Source organism: Malaclemys terrapin, chromosome 11 (genome assembly GCF_027887155.1).
Source record: "Malaclemys terrapin pileata isolate rMalTer1 chromosome 11, rMalTer1.hap1, whole genome shotgun sequence".
NCBI lineage: Eukaryota > Metazoa > Chordata > Testudines > Emydidae > Malaclemys > Malaclemys terrapin.
This window is the reverse complement of record NC_071515.1, coordinates 3,610,545-3,625,662: the sequence shown is the minus strand read 5'-3', so window position 1 is coordinate 3,625,662 and position 15,118 is coordinate 3,610,545. Positions and strand designations below refer to the sequence as shown.

Here is a 15,118-nt window from a genome sequence, read left to right as displayed (position 1 = left end):
CCCCAGTCTCTGACAGGTTGGGCCCAGCGGCCTCGTTCCATACACTGCCTGTGTTGTGCTGCAGTAGGTTGGCTTAGGGCACTAACTCCTCGGGCGGCGCACAGCTCTGCTCTCGCTCGGCGGGGGCAGCAGCCGGGTGGGGCAGCTGGGCTGGGCAGTACTCACGGCGGGTTGGAAGTCAGGGTGCCTGTGAATGGCAGAGGGGGTGCTCTCCCCCCGGCGATTTGGGGAGAAGCTGTCCAATGGCTCTTGCTGGGGCTGGGCGCCGTGGGGCGAGTGGTCGGGGAGGCGGTGGTGGTTGGCGATGCTGTCGTCCGCTCGCCAGGGCCGGGCTGTGGAGGAGGGGTTGTGCTCTCGGCGCGGGTGCAGGAAGCCGGAGGAGGCAGTGCCGCCATGCGAGTAGTGGACACTTGGCGGCTTGTCGTACACTTCGTTGTCCTGTAGTGAGAGAGCGCGATGCTCACTGCCCAGCCGGAGGACAGATCCCTGGCTCCGTGGGCCTGAGCGCAGCGCTCTCGCGGGGAGAAAGAAGGGATCACTTACCAGCCCGGGGCTGGAGATGGAAGTGTGTTCCTCCAGCTGAAACAAAGCAAGGAGGCTCAATTACTCTCTGGCCAGGTAGAGCCAGGGTCCAGACTCCAGGGCCAGCCACACCAAACCAGTGAGAACAGTCAGGAAAGGAAAAGATTTTGGGGGCCATTCCAAAGCAGCTGGCAGGCGGCTGTGGCCCGCAGGCTGCCCAGTGACCACCCCCGTGTCAGAGAGCGCCAGGCTCTGTGGAGGAGCAAGGGGCAGGCAGCATGCTTCACCACAGACCGGCCAGGGCCAAACCCCCCCTCGAGCCTGCGCCAGAAATTCCACGCGTGGGGCTACAGCTCAGCATGTGGGGAGAGTCCCTGTGGAGGGGAGGTCCCTGAGCATGCGGGGGGGGGATTCCCAGTGGTGGGGGGTTGTCCCTGAGTGGGTGGGGCGTGTGTGTGTGGGGATTCCCAGTGCGGCGGGTGTCCCTGGGCGGGTGCGGTGTGGGGGGGAGATTCCCAGTTGTGGGGGGTGTCCCTGAGCGGGTGGGAGGCCAGACTCCCAGAGCTGGAAGGCAGAAGAGGCTGCCAGTGCTTACTTAGCAAGCAGCATCTGGGGCTGTGAGTGGCCCAGCAGTGCCAGGGGCGTGACTCCAGCAGGAGCGACCGGAAAGGGGAGCTGGTGGTGCTGGTATGCTGCGGGACGATAGAGGGCTTCTGAAGAGCAGAGAGAAGAATTCTGCCAGCCCCACAGCCGGGCAGCGTTCCGGCACTGTGATGATCCAACCCATGCTTCCCTCCCAGTGCCGGCTTGGGAACAACGTCTGCCTCGCCCGCAGCCCAGAGGGGCCAGAACCGGCCCACCAGCCTGGACAGGGCCCCCGCCATCCCCACTTCCCAGCCAAGGGAGCCAGATGAGTTTGCTCAGAGGACCTGGCGTGGGCACCCCCCACACTAGCTGTGTGTCATTAATCCCCAAGGGACAGGGCTGAGGGTGCCCTTCTCGCCAACGGCTCTGGCAAACCAAGCCTGGGAGCAGCGGCGGCACTAAATCCAACCTGCCCTCCCCATCAAACTGCCCCGGCCCCCACACACTGGTGCAGGGAGCGCCAGGAGAGCCCCATGCATGGGAAATGGCCCCTGTGCTGTTTGCTCCCCTTGGCCCACAGAACAGGCACTGCTAGGCTTGGTTTCTGGGGCTCTTCCCTGGAAGTGGCAGCCCCAAGGACCTACGTGCCAGTCTCGTGCTCAGCCTGGCTCAGCCTGTCAGCAGAGAATGGCCAGGGCTCTTCTCAGCACCATTCTGCCCAGCTCGCAGTGTGACCCTGCATTGTTTATACAGGAGCTCGATGGTCAGAGGTCTTCAGATCTCGCCTCTGCCCATGGCTGGACTGGCACCAGGCCCAGCTCCTGCTGCTGGAAATGCCCAGGAGGCCTCTATGTGTGCAGAGCAGGCTGCAGGGTTGGACTCGTAGGCCCTGATCCTGACAAGAGACACGTGCTCAACCATATCCACTGTGGCTCTCTCTCTGCCCTCCACAGGACTGCTCGTAGGGCATGTGCTGTGCAGGACTGGGGCCTTTGCCTGGCAGCGCCAGGTGCACAGGCCTGGTCCTGGCTGGGCCCTGGCACACCTGCAGTGCTCTGCAGACAGATCTCGACGCAGGTATGTACATAACAGCCTGTCCTCCCGTAACAGCATCGTTCATCAGCCCCACCCTGTACTCACACGGACTCTCCGGAAGCCGCTCCGCACCCGGACGTACAGCTCTTCTCTGTCCTGTACGAAGATCAGCCAGCCCTCGGGCACCTCCTGAGCCGTGCTCAGCATGGACTGATATGCTGGCAGGATCCGCAGCTGCTGGGACACACCAGCGTCAGTGCAAAGGCCCAGGAAAGGGCTGGGCTCAGCGACAGGATAACCCTCCGCAGCCCAGCGCTGAGGTACGAGAGGGGCTGTCTCCTGCTGGCCCCGGGTGTGAGTGCAGCTATGCTGCACAGGGGCTTGGAGGAGAGGATGGAGAACGCCACGAAATGGGCTCTGACTGCATGGGGTTCAGCAGCAGAGGGCACATGAGCACTGGCACGCTTAGTGCTCCGGCATCAAAGGGCTCCGAGATCAACCCTAATGGAGGCTGGCTGTTGGCTGCTGGGTGACTCCAGCCCTTTATACCCTGTGTTCTGGAATTGCCCCAGTGCATCAGCAAGCGCACTGGTGCTAGAGCAGGGCCCCGGTCAGCACAGCGGCCAGATGCTTTCGGGAACAGCGCGAAACTCCACTGGAGAATTCTGCCATCACCCGCCCTTGAGGAAGGCTCCTTCCTAACCTCAGGGATGTAGTGGCTGCTGTATCTCTTGGCATGAGAGCGGATTCCCCTTGTACACTTATTCTTGCCATGCTGCTGTTCCTACAGTGGTCTAATCCTTTTCTCATCTCTGTCTCTAGAATATCTTGTAGCCCTGAGTTCCACAGGGTAATTCTGCCTCAAGTGAATGAATTTTATTTTGTCAGTTTAAGATTAGCTGCCCACCTATCTTATTGGCTGTCTCCTTGTTTTGCTGAGGAGGGCCTCATGCCTCGCCTTCCCCATGCCACTGGTTTATAGCTAGTTACAACGACCCCTCGCGCCCCCGTCTCCGCTCTGCACTGAACAGCCCGGTCTGTCTCTTCCCACCTCTGAGTATTTCCCATGGCTCTACAGGTTCCACTGCTCTTCTCGGCAGAATGGCGGATACCTGCCTCTCACAACGGGCAGCGTGGCCTGCTGCAGAGAAGCGGACTCTCGCTGGGACACAGGGTGGCACTGCAGAAGAAACACTCTTGCAGCCACGCTGCCGTCACACAGGAAGGACCCGCCGCCTCCCTAGATAAGCTGTGCCAAGGGTTGAGTCTCCTCACTGCTAAAAATCGGCCCTTCATTTCTCGCTGCAGCTCCCAGGCAGGGGGGCTTCTAGCCTGGAGAGCCCTCTGCGCTCACGAATCTCCTGGGGGTAGGCACTTACAGTCCCCGCCCCCATCTCTTGGATAAACGCAGCGGGTATGCGCAGAAGCCCAGTGCCCTCAGCTCCGTGCGCCCTACGGCATGGGGCTTTTGGTCCCCCGGTCTCTGCCGGTCCTTCCCACGTGGCTCTCCTCTTGACCCGGCTGTCATGGATCACAGCCCAGCTCCCGCAGCGGGTATTGCTTGCTCTGCGCTCAGTGCCCATGCCACAGGCAGCCCCCCGACCAGCCCAGCCGGCACTAAGCAGAGGGCACTGATTCTCTGATTAGTGCCACCCCTGGCAACCCTACGTACGGCCTGGCCTCTCCCGCTCCTCTGGGGCCCCCAAATGGATCCCGCTCTGCCCTTCACCCGGGATATTCCTCCTGGGGGAAGATCTCTGAACTCTCCTACTAGGGCTTGTGTCTGGGTCTTCCCACTGCACTGCCCCCACCCTCCCCGGGACTGCTGTCCCCTGCTGGGCAGTCCTGGGCACCCTGCTCACAGACCGCACACGCCACCTGTCCCCTCCCCGCCTACCCTGCCTTACCCCGGAAGAGGTCAACGACCCGCTGGTCCCTGGAGGTCCCGGTGGCCCTGGCGGCCCAGGTGGGCCAGGGATGCTGACAGCTGGAAGGAAGAACAGGCTGGCACTCAGGGGGCTTTAGCACCTCAGGAACCAGGCAGGTCTCAGGCCTGGTGGGGGTGGGTGGGATGCAAGGGGCAGGAACACCTGGGGAGGCAGCGCGTGGGGAAGGGCAGAGAGATGACTTCCTGGGCACATACTCACTTTGTCTGTTGGGTCCTGGAAAGGAGGGGGGCCCGGGAGGCCCAGGAGGCCCAGGGGGACCTTGCCGCCCCTCGTACCCAATGCCAGGGGGTCCCTGAGGCCCTGGGGGCCCAGGCAGGCCTCTAATGCTGTCCCCCTTGGGACCCTGGGGATGCACAAGGGAGAGTCTTCTTCAGGTTAAGACACACAACCACTCAACCCACCCCACACAGCACCCCAGCCCCTGCACCCCCCGCCCCCAGGATGCTGGGCACTCGCTGACCCCACTGCAACTGCTCCCTTGTGAGGCCTTTCTCCCTGGGTATTGGGCATCCGACTGGCTCTGTGGTCAGTCCCATCTGGCTCAGGGATCCCCCTGCCACGGGACATTGGCCCCTCCCTTTAGACACCCCCCTGGGGAGGGCCACAGTGCTGGCTGCCCCATCAAACTCTCCGTCACTCTGCCCAGGTGTGCCCACCCTAACCCCATCCCCTTGCAACAGGGGCACCTCACCGGAAGGCCAGGATAACCCTGAGGACCTGGAGGTCCAGAGACGCTTGATCCATACAGTCCTCCCTCGCCGGGCTCCCCCTTCTCTCCTTTCAGTCCAGGGTCCCCCCGATCTCCTTTTTCACCCTGCAGAAGGGGAATGACATTAGTCTGGGCTGCCCGATGTTGCCAACCCTATCGCCATCGCCCCCCTCCCCGGGGACAGGGTGTTGTGAACTCCTTCCCTCCTCCTGCTGCCTGCACAGGCCAGGACTGGATAAGCACAGCCCCGAGGGCAGGGGTGCTATGACACGTGCCCTGGAGGGCTGGGCAAAGGCTGTGTGGACTGTCCCTGCAGCGCCTGGATGGTGCATGCTCTGTGGGGACAGACAAGCAGAGCACGCCAGCTCCAGGAAGTTACCGGGACTGCCCTCTGCAGGGCGCCCGCGGGGTGCTCAGCCTCCGGCAGTGGCGAGCAGCTCACCAAAGGCCCGTTAACACACTGCACACAACGGCCAAGTGCCCTTAACACACGGTGCCGCCCGGATATTCAGGGACGCTGAGTGCGGGCTTCACTTCCGCGGGTCACAGCTCTGGAGCTGGGCGCTTGAGCCACACCAGCCTTGCCCTGCAGCCACAGCACAACGGGCTCTGCGTGTGCAGCGACAGCTGGGGCTGCCCCCTGTGACTCCTGCCAAGGCTCCGTGTGCTCCTAATGTCCTCAATGGCAGCAATCCCGCTGAGTCCCGGGGGGCAGCCCCACATCTGGGTGACGCACTTACCCGGAAGGTGGAACCAAATTCGTTGAGATCATAGGGGAACTGGCCTGCGAAGAGACAGGAACAGAGTCAAGAGTGGCTAGTGGGTGACAGCTGAGGGTCCTGGTACATTTCCTGCCGGACTCTCCCCATTGCTTCGTCCCCAGACAGCTACCAACGGCTCGCCACGCCGGGCTGGGGTGACTAGCGCCAACCGCAAGGGCCTTCTAACCCGTTAATAGAACATGATTAAGGTGCAAAGTCAAGCACCCTGCAGGTAGGAAAGCCCGGAATTAAGGCTGCCCGTGGGAACATGACTCTGCCCTTTGTGTGCATTGGGATATAGTCTTTCACGACATGATGGCATGCTATTGTTTCCTCAGAACCAGTGCACAGGTGGGACGGTGCTCCCTGATGAGCAGCTAGTCCATATTTTGTTTTCTTTTCATTGTCCAAACCCTGCTCTGAATCCAAATTATTCATTTCCTCATGAGCTTTTCTATGCAGCTCATCACTACGGTATCCGAGTGCTTTACAAACACACTGAATTTATCCTCTCCCACTCAGCTCACATTGTGCTGTATTATCCCCATTTTACAGATGGGCAACTGCAGCACAACGAGATTATGGTCAAAAGTATCCACTAATTTGGGGTGTCCAGTTTCAGACACCTGGGCATCGTGCAGCACAGCTCCCACTGACTTCAGTCACAACTGTGAGCGCTCCGCACTTCTGCACCTCACACCCCAGGGTCTCAAGTTGAGCCCCCAGAACATTAGGAATAAATGTCGCGGAAAAAGTCACCCACGCATTGATTTTAGTTCACAGACTCAAGCCTGAGGCCAGTTTATTGCAATACGTACCAACGCGTTGGGGTAGCAGTCCAAAAACTACCACCCCTAGCACAGCACGCACGCTACTTTTATTCTTACAAACTGCAAGCATAGTACAAATTATACGTCATTTGCGTGAAATAAGAGTTGGGGTCTGTACCTTTTTCCCCGATACCTCCATCAATTTACGAGAATTGGGTGCATATTGGGTGGAGGGCTTCTTGGTGGTTTCCGACATGGGCAGTACTTGGCACCAGTTGGGGTGTTTTTCTCGGCAGGGTTCTTATTGTTTTTCTGGGGTTTTACCGTTATAGGGCATAGGGGGTTATCACAGGACGCCCAAAGAAGATATATGATTGGCTAGCTTTGCAGTTAGCTGGAATTACGGGAGAAGTTGGCCTTTTGCTAGAAGCGATTTCTTCATGTAAGCGGTTATTATGTTTCATAAACAAGCGGTTATTATGTTACTGAGGCCTTCCGCATTGCTCCTTCTCCCTCCCTCCTCTGATCATAACCCTTGACCGAATTTGGCAGGGAATTGTACAGCTTATTCTTGTTCAGGCTTTGCCCTGTAAAAGGCCTTCACAAGGGTCAGTATACTGAGCTTCTGTCAGAAGGCCTAAATTCGGGCCTTCTGCATTGCTTTGAGTGACATAAGGGAGGCCACCCAGGCCTATTTCTCCACATAAAGAAACCAAGCTTTCATGGGTGGTCCCTATTAAGTGACTTGCCCAGCATCACAGAGGAACTCTGTGGCAGAGGCAGGGATAGAATCCAGTTTTCCAGGGCAGCATTCAACTGCCTTCCTCACAAGATGATCATTTCTCTGCCAGCCCTGCCTCATTCATGGCACACCTTCCACTTCTACAACAATTGAGACAGGTCCTACAGACAACACCCGCCTTCACTGCACACCCCTGATGCCTCCTCAGAGCAAGTCTGTCCTGAACAAGGCAGGGAACAGAGTTCACAGCTCCTAAGCTCAGCCACCCATGTCTCTTTGCTGAGACTCCCAAATGGTGTGATTTAATAGAATATCAGGGTTGGAAGGGACCTCAGGAGGTATTCTAGTCCAACCCCCTGCTCAAAACAGGGCCAATCCCAAAAACAGATTTTTACCCCAGTTCTCTAAACAGCCCTCTCAAGGATTGAACTCACAACCCTGGGTTTAGCAGGCCAATGCTCAAACCACTGAGCTATCCCTCCCCCCAGTCAGCATGGTCTTGCACACACGTCACTGCGGAGCCATGAGGCAGGACCAAGTCTGGCGCAGTGCAGATGGAAGATCAGGGATGTGCTCACTTACCTGGGGGCCCGGGGGTGCCTGTCTCGCCTCGTTCACCCTTTTGTCCTGGGGCACCCTGGTAGCCTGACAAACGAAAGCACCGGCATTAGTCTAACACTGCTCAGGCAATGGTGAAGTTGGAGGAGAGAGGCCGGAACCACAGCAGCTTTTAACTGCACCCACCACATGCACAGGGCGAAGGGTGGCATGCCTGGAGTAAATGCAGGCAAATGCTGATGGTAAGTGCGCTTGAACACCGGAAGGCAGCACACACCCGCACAAACAGCTCCCAGCAGAGGTGTGGGGGACTGCACAGCCCCTGCCTCACGGGGTGATGGTACTTGGCCATATGCTAAAGCAACCATGCTGCACATTTCTACTGGCCAGCAAGAGATATGAAAACAATATAGTCCCCTCCTGAGGTCTGGAAGAGGCAGAGTGGTTCCCATGTACAGTCAACTCCCCAGGCAGCGAGAGACACAACCGGGCAATGGAGTCAAAGAACAGAGCTCTGGTGGGGTCCAAGTGCTAATGCAGAAGACACACATGCTGGAAATGGGCTTCCTAGCTTCTTCCCGCCCAAACCAGAAGGTAATGGCAGGATCTCTCACCCCACAAGAGCCATAGCCCTCCACTGGGAGCCAGCAGCAACAATCTGCATCTAACTATCATTATCCCTAACAGTGAGCAAGGGTGTGCTAGGCAGCTCCCCAGCCAGACCCACCATGGGCAGGAGCTCACCAAGTCATGTTAGTCAGGCCCTACTGGGCGGGTAAGATGCCATAGCCAGGGGAGAGATACAGCCATCAGATCCTGGGTTACTCAGGAAGTAGGGTTTGTGGAAAACTTTCCATCAAAACTGTTTTCGATGGAAACCTGGGTTTCTGAGGTCATGAAAGCTTTTGCAGAAAGTGTCTGCATGCCATGGAAAATGTCAACTTCTCATCAAAACCCCCAAATGCATGAAAACTGGCATCTGAAATATTTCAACTTGGATATTTCAGTTTCATCTCTTCACTGAAAAGCTGAGATTTCCATTATAATGAAGGATTTGTTCCTCTTTGTAGGACCAGCTCCGTTCCTTGCCCAGCCTAATCAGTGAAGGTTACAGCATGGCACAACACAGTAACGAAGGGCTCCATTATCCCGTAGCCAGCTTAGACTTCCCATAGCACCCAGCACTGTAGAATCCAGGACAAGGGTAGCCAGGCATTACAAACAAGCCCCCGGTTTGTATGTCTCCTGCTTGGGGCTTTCTAAAACCCCACCCTTCCTCACGGCCATGCTAAGATCTCCAAAGCCATTCAGGGCCGCACCATCACAAAAGGTTCATTGGAAAAGCTCTGATTTCTTTCCCCTGTTGCTGCAGAAAGCTCCAGCACTAGCATCATCCTTACCAGGCAATCCTGGAGGGCCGGGAGGGCCTGACTCACTAAATGCCTGAAAAGACAGAAATAGCATCGCTTTAAAACAAAGCACACGTCCCAGGCATTCTGCCCCGCTGCCCCAGGGCTGGCACGTTCTACAGCCAAGGTCTCCCCAATGATGCGATGTTAGACCACGTGCGAAGCATGTGCACAGAACCTCCCCTCTTGCTGGGACTCTCCCTGCCAGCAAGCAGCACTCACTGGTTCCCCTGCGTTTCCCAATGCAGACGTGCTGTGACACTAACCATCCACCTCATTAGCGAGCGCCATGATCGCTGGGAGTGGGCACAAGGCCACATGCTCCATCCGATAAAGTCCAAGATCCTGCCACCTGCACAGTCCCACACACTGCGCGCAGTCCTGGTGAAGTCAGTGGGCTGTGGGGCTGCCTAGTGTGTGGGGGTCAGAATCTGGGCCTAGATTTCACTGTTGGGTTTCAGAACAGGGTTGGGTATTTGCTTACTCTGGGTTTAGGACTGCATGGTGCCTGCGAGGCTAAATCAATGACAGACTGGCATGAACGGGCACTGCCCAGCCTCGCACAGCCCGACCAACCCAGCCCTGGGGAAGGCTTTGCTCAGCCGCTAAAGGAGATGGCAGGCTCCATGCTCCCACCACCCTGTTGCTGGGCAGGCATGGGGGGTGCTTGGCTGGTCCTGGTTTCTAGGTGGATTTACCCTGAAGTTGTTGAGCAGGACAGAGAAATAAATGGGGGCTCCTGGGCCCCAGGACATGCAACTCACTGCTCTGGGGAGCTGGGTGCGGCACCGTCCGCACAGTGCTTTGGGAAAGAGGCTCTTTCTCCGGCTGGACGATAATGCGAGACAAGCTAGCTATCCGGCATGTGTCTTCCCAGTGTGCAGCACGCGCTCAGACTGTCACCCTTCCACAGCTCCGAGTGCACTGCCCGTTAGCCACCCTTCCCAGCTGTGCTCATGGGATAAGTGCTCCTGGACATGCCCGCCTGGTGAAAGCACCCCTCTGTGCCCATCCGCGTGGCTGCCACCAAGCAAATAGGGGGCGGTAAACAGCGGGAACTCTTTTCATGGCCCTGGCCATTATGTGACCCCTACCCCAGAGCATGGCGTGATGACGTGCCAGGACTGTTACTTACGTTATTGTCGTAGACGGACACTACACTGCCAGGGGCGCCTGGGGGACCTGGGGGACCCGGAGGACCCTGCAGAGAGAGGAAAGAGTTCACTGGGTTTCATAGAATCATAGAATGTCAGGGTTGGAAGGGACCTCAGGAGGTCATCTAGTCCAACCCCCTGCTCAAAGCAGGACCAACCCCAACTAAATCATCCCAGCCAGGGCTTTGTCAAGCCTGACCTTAAAAACCTCTAAGGAAGGAGATTCCACCACCTCCCTAGGTAACCCATTCCAGTGCTTCACCACCCTCCTACTGAAATAGTTTTCCCTAATATCCAACCTAAACCTCCCCCACTGCAACTTGAGACCATTGCTCCTTGTTCTGTCATCTGCCACCACTGAGAACAGCCGAGCTCCATCTTCTTTGGAAACTCTTTTCAGGTAGTTGAAAGCAGCTATCAAATCCCCCCTCATTCTTCTCTTCTGCAGACTAAATAATCCCAGTTCCCTCAGCCTCTCCTCATAAGTCATGCACTCCTGCCCCCTAATCATCTTTGTCGCCCTCCGATGGACTCCTTCCCATTTTTCCACATTCTTCTTGTTGTGTGGGGCCTAAAACTGGACACAGTACTCCAGATGAGGCCTCACCAATGCCGAATAGAGGGAAATGATCACGTCCCTCAATCTGCTGGCAATGCCCCTACTTATACAGCCCAAAATGCCGTTAGCCTTCTTGGCAACAAGGGCACACTGTTGACTCATATCCAGCTTCTCGACCACTGTAACCCCTAGGTCCTTTTCTGCAGAACTGCTGCCTAACCCTTGGTCCCTAGGCTGTAACAGTGCATGGGATTCTTCTGTCCTAAGTGCAGGACTCTGCACTTGTCCTTGTTGAATCGCATCAGATTTCTTTTGGCCCAATCCTCTAATTTGTCTAGGTCCCTCTGTATCCTATCCCTACCCTCCAGCATATCTACCTCCCAGTTTAGTGTCATCTGCAAACTTGCTGAGGGTGCAGTCCACGCCATCCTCCAGATCATTAATGAAGATATTGAACAAAACCCTTGGGGCACTCCACTTGATACCGGCTGCCAGCTAGACATGGAGCCATTGATCACTACCTGTTGAGCCCGACGATCTAGCCAGCTTTCTATCCACCTTATAGTCCATTCATCCAGACCATACTTCTTTAACTTGCCTGCAAGAATACTGTGGGAGACCGTATCAAAAGCTTTGCTAAAGTCAAGGAATAACACGTCCACTGCTTTCCCCTCATCCACAGAGCCACTTATCTCCTCATAGAAGGCAATTAGGTTAGTCAGGCATGACTTGCCCTTGGTGAATCCATGCTGACTGTTCCTGATCACTTTCCTATCCTCTAAGTGCATCAGAATTGATTTCTTGAGGACTTGCTCCATGATTTTTCCAGGGACTGAGGTGAGGCTGACTGGCCTGTAATTCCCCAGATCCTCCTCCTTCCCTTTTTTTAAAGATGGGCACTACACATTAGACTTTTTCCAGTCATCCGGGACCTCCCCCGATCGCCATGAGTTTTCAAAGATAATGGCCAATGACTCTGCAATCACATCTGCCAACTCTTTAGCACCCTCGGATGCAGCGCATCCGGCCCCTTGGACTTGTGCTCATCCAGCTTTTCTAAATAGTCCCGAACCACTTCTTTCTCCACAAAGGGCTGGTCACCTTCTCCCCATACTGTGCTGCCCAGTGCAGTAGTCTGGGAGCTGACCTTGTTCGTGAAGACAGAGGCAAAAAAGCATTGAGTACATTCGCTTTTTCCGCGTGCTCTGTCACTAGGTTGCCTCCCTCATTCAGTAAGGGGCCCACACTTTCCCTGAGCTTCTTCTTGTTGCCAACATACCTGTAGAAACCCTTCTTGTTACTCTTAACATCCCTTGCTAGCTGCAACTTCAAGTGTGATTTGGCCTTCCTTATTTCACTCCTGCATGCCTGCAATATTTTTATACTCCTCCCTGGTCATTTGTCCAATCTTCCACTTCTTGTAAGCTTCTTTTTTGCGTTTAAGATCAGCAAGGATTTCACTGTTAAGCCAAGCTGGTCACCTACCATATTTGCTATTCTTTCTACACATCGGGATGGTTTGTTCCTGCAACCTCAATAAGGATTCTTTAAAATACAGCCAGCTCTCCTGGACCCCTTTCCCCCTCATGTTATTCTCCCAGGGCATCCTGCCCATCAGTTCCCTGAGGGAGTCAAAGTCTGCTTTTCTGAAGTCCAGGGTCCATATTTTGCTGCTCTCCTTTCTTCCTTGTGTCAGGATCCTGAACTCGACCATCTTATGGTCACTGCATCCCAGGTTCCCATCCACTTTTGCTTCCCCACTAATTCTTCCTGTTTGTGAGCAGCAGGTCAAGAAGAGCTCTGCCCCTAGTTGGTTCCTCCAGCACTTGCACCAGGAAATTGTCCCCTACACTTTCCAAAAACTTCCTGGATAGTCTGTGCACCACTGTATTGCTCTCCCAGCAGATATCGGAGTGATTGAAGTCTCCCATGAGAACCAGGGCCTGTGATCTAGTAACTTCTGTTAGTTGCCGGAAGAAAGCCTCGTCCACCTCATCCCCCTGGTCTGGTGGTCTATAGCAGACTCCCACCACAACATCACCCTTGTTGCTCACACTTCTAAACTTAATCCAGAGACTCTCAGGTTTTTCTGCAGTTTCATAGGAGCTCTGAACAGTCATAACTGCTCTCTTACATACAATGCAACTCCTCCACCTTTTCTGCCCTGCCTGAACAGTTTATATCCATCCATGACAGTGCTCCAGTCATGTGAGTTATCCCACCAAGTCTCTGTTATTCCAATCACATCATAGTTCCTTGACTGTGGCAGAACTTCCAGTTCTCCCTTCACGAGGTTGGACTCATGCAGTCAGCCTGAGGGGCTTACTCCTCCGCAAACTAACCAAGACCCTCGCTGTGGGTCTCTGCCCAATACAGCTGTACGCAGACACCCACATCTCCAGAAGCACCTGGACACCTCTGCCCCTGAATGCCCAGAGACACTGAAGACCTGGTTTTCAGAGGGGCTGCGCTAGGGTCACTGGGAGTGGTGGGGAGCTCAGTCCCTCTGAGAATCAGGCTCTTGGGGGGCGTCTCTCAAGTCAGGTACCCAAATCCCTGAGGCTGCCAACGTCAGTGCAGACTTACAGTCACAGCACCTTCATCCACACTGCACCACAAACACGGGCATGGAGAAAGGCACTGGGGGTGGGGCTAGGGGAGGGAGAACGCACATGTTCGCTGGGCAATCAGAGCAGATACGGCAGCCAGTGTGGCTGAGGGGGGCCAACTCTCTTGGAGGGCCCACAGGAGAGGAAGGTCGAGGCTGGTGCCAACAGAGCAGAGCAAGGAGAAGCAGGGGTTGTGAGCCAGTGCATGGAGGCTTTTGAATATAGGCAGCAGCAGTGAACCCTGCCTGCCAGGCAGGCTGGAGATGGGCACAGCGTGGCCAGGAGCAGGGAAGCTGCCGCACAGGCGGAGCATGGTGGGGAGCTGGGCCTCGGGAAGCCAGAGCAGGTGGCAGTGGCAGCGAAGGGTGACCGAGGGTTTCAGTCGGCCATTGGCATTCATCACGGCTCCCTTCCCCCCTGCCCTCTGCCCAGGGCTAGCTCTCTGCTGGGACATGCCACGCAGTGCCCAATAGTGTGTCGGTGAGGCGGGGACAGTAGCAGAGCGCCCGTGACTGACGGCTGTTTCCCTCAGGGCCCTCCGCTCCTGGAGCCTACACAGCAGTAGCTAGGCTGGGACAAGTGGGGACGGCTGCCCCGGCCTGCGTGCCTGTTTCCTTTAACAAAGCAAACCATGCTCCACGCCGACAACTTGGGCACAAGCGTGTTCCCGTCCCCCCCAGCCCAGCCCTCTCCCCGGCGCCCAGGGCCATCTCTAAGGATGGGGCGGATGCCCTGGCCGCCAACATCCAGGGGTCATCACCACAGTACAATCCGTCACCTCCACTCTGATTGGCTGGCTGTGGGGTTTTTTGGGTTCTATGGGGGTCGCGGGACACTGAAAACTTTTTCCACCCTGGGCTGCTCCTGCCAGCATCCCTGCCCTCCGTCCACCCTCCAGCCCAACCCTCTCCTCTCACTCATTAAACCTGTGTGGTGCCTCTTCTCTATGCTATGGCAGTTGGCTCTCTGGGTAGGGACTCTCCCTCTGCACAGTGCCCGGGCAACGCGGCAGGCCATTGCCAAAGCCAGCTGCAGCACCTCCGGCATGCCATTGTCCTCAGGGGCACTCACCTGCAAGCCAAGCCCTCCGGGGTCCCCTTTCTCGCCCTTCAGCCCATTCATGCTGGGACGACCCTGTAGACAAACATCAAGCCAAGGGTTCAGAATGCAGTAACTTATTATAAACACTGCTCAGTCCCACAGCTGTGCCGACTCCGGCTGATGGCACACCACCACACACTGCACCCGAGGAGGGCTTTCTTAGGCAGCACTCCTCTCGCTAAAGCAGAAGGGAAAATGCCCTCAATGAATTGGAGACGTTTGCGAGCCCCCAAGCTCTACCAGTTCATGTAGTTCTACTGACCAGTGCTGTGACCATCCAGTTCGAGCTCCTGTACAGTACAGCACAGCCCAGAGACCTGCCCCACAGTCATTCCCAGAGCAGAGCTCTTAGAAAAACAGCCGACGTTGGTTTAAAAATTGTCAGTGATTGAGAATCCACCGCAACCCTTGGTAAATCGTTCCAGTGGTTAATTACTATCACTGTTATAAATGTACACCTTATTTCCAGTCTGAATTTATCTGGCTTCAACTTCCAGCCATGGGAGTGTGTTAGAGCTTTTCTCTGCTAGACTGAAGAGCCAGTTATTAAATATTTGTTCCCCATGTAGGCACTTATAGATCGTGATCAAGTCACCCCTTAACCTTCTCTTTGGTAAGCTACATAGATTGAGCTCCTTGCGTCTATCACTCGAAG

General features: G+C 56.0%; 1 protein-coding gene across 4 annotated transcripts in view; it reads right to left on the bottom strand.

The window, feature by feature from the left end:
• Positions 1 to 15,118, bottom strand: part of COL18A1 (collagen type XVIII alpha 1 chain) — a 251,422-nt gene that overhangs the window by 5,097 nt on the left and 231,207 nt on the right. For all 4 annotated transcript variants that reach the window (XM_054044705.1, XM_054044702.1, XM_054044703.1 and 1 more), the window contains 11 exons: positions 14,434 to 14,496; positions 10,176 to 10,241; positions 9,032 to 9,074; positions 7,656 to 7,718; positions 5,541 to 5,584; positions 4,783 to 4,905; positions 4,290 to 4,434; positions 4,050 to 4,129; positions 2,248 to 2,376; positions 544 to 579; positions 166 to 438 (listed from right to left, as the gene is read on the bottom strand). In XM_054044705.1, coding sequence (XP_053900680.1) covers positions 166 to 438; positions 544 to 579; positions 2,248 to 2,376; positions 4,050 to 4,129; positions 4,290 to 4,434; positions 4,783 to 4,905; positions 5,541 to 5,584; positions 7,656 to 7,718; positions 9,032 to 9,074; positions 10,176 to 10,241; positions 14,434 to 14,496 — 1,065 coding nt within the window. The remainder of the gene's footprint in view (positions 1 to 165; positions 439 to 543; positions 580 to 2,247; positions 2,377 to 4,049; positions 4,130 to 4,289; positions 4,435 to 4,782; positions 4,906 to 5,540; positions 5,585 to 7,655; positions 7,719 to 9,031; positions 9,075 to 10,175; positions 10,242 to 14,433; positions 14,497 to 15,118) is intronic.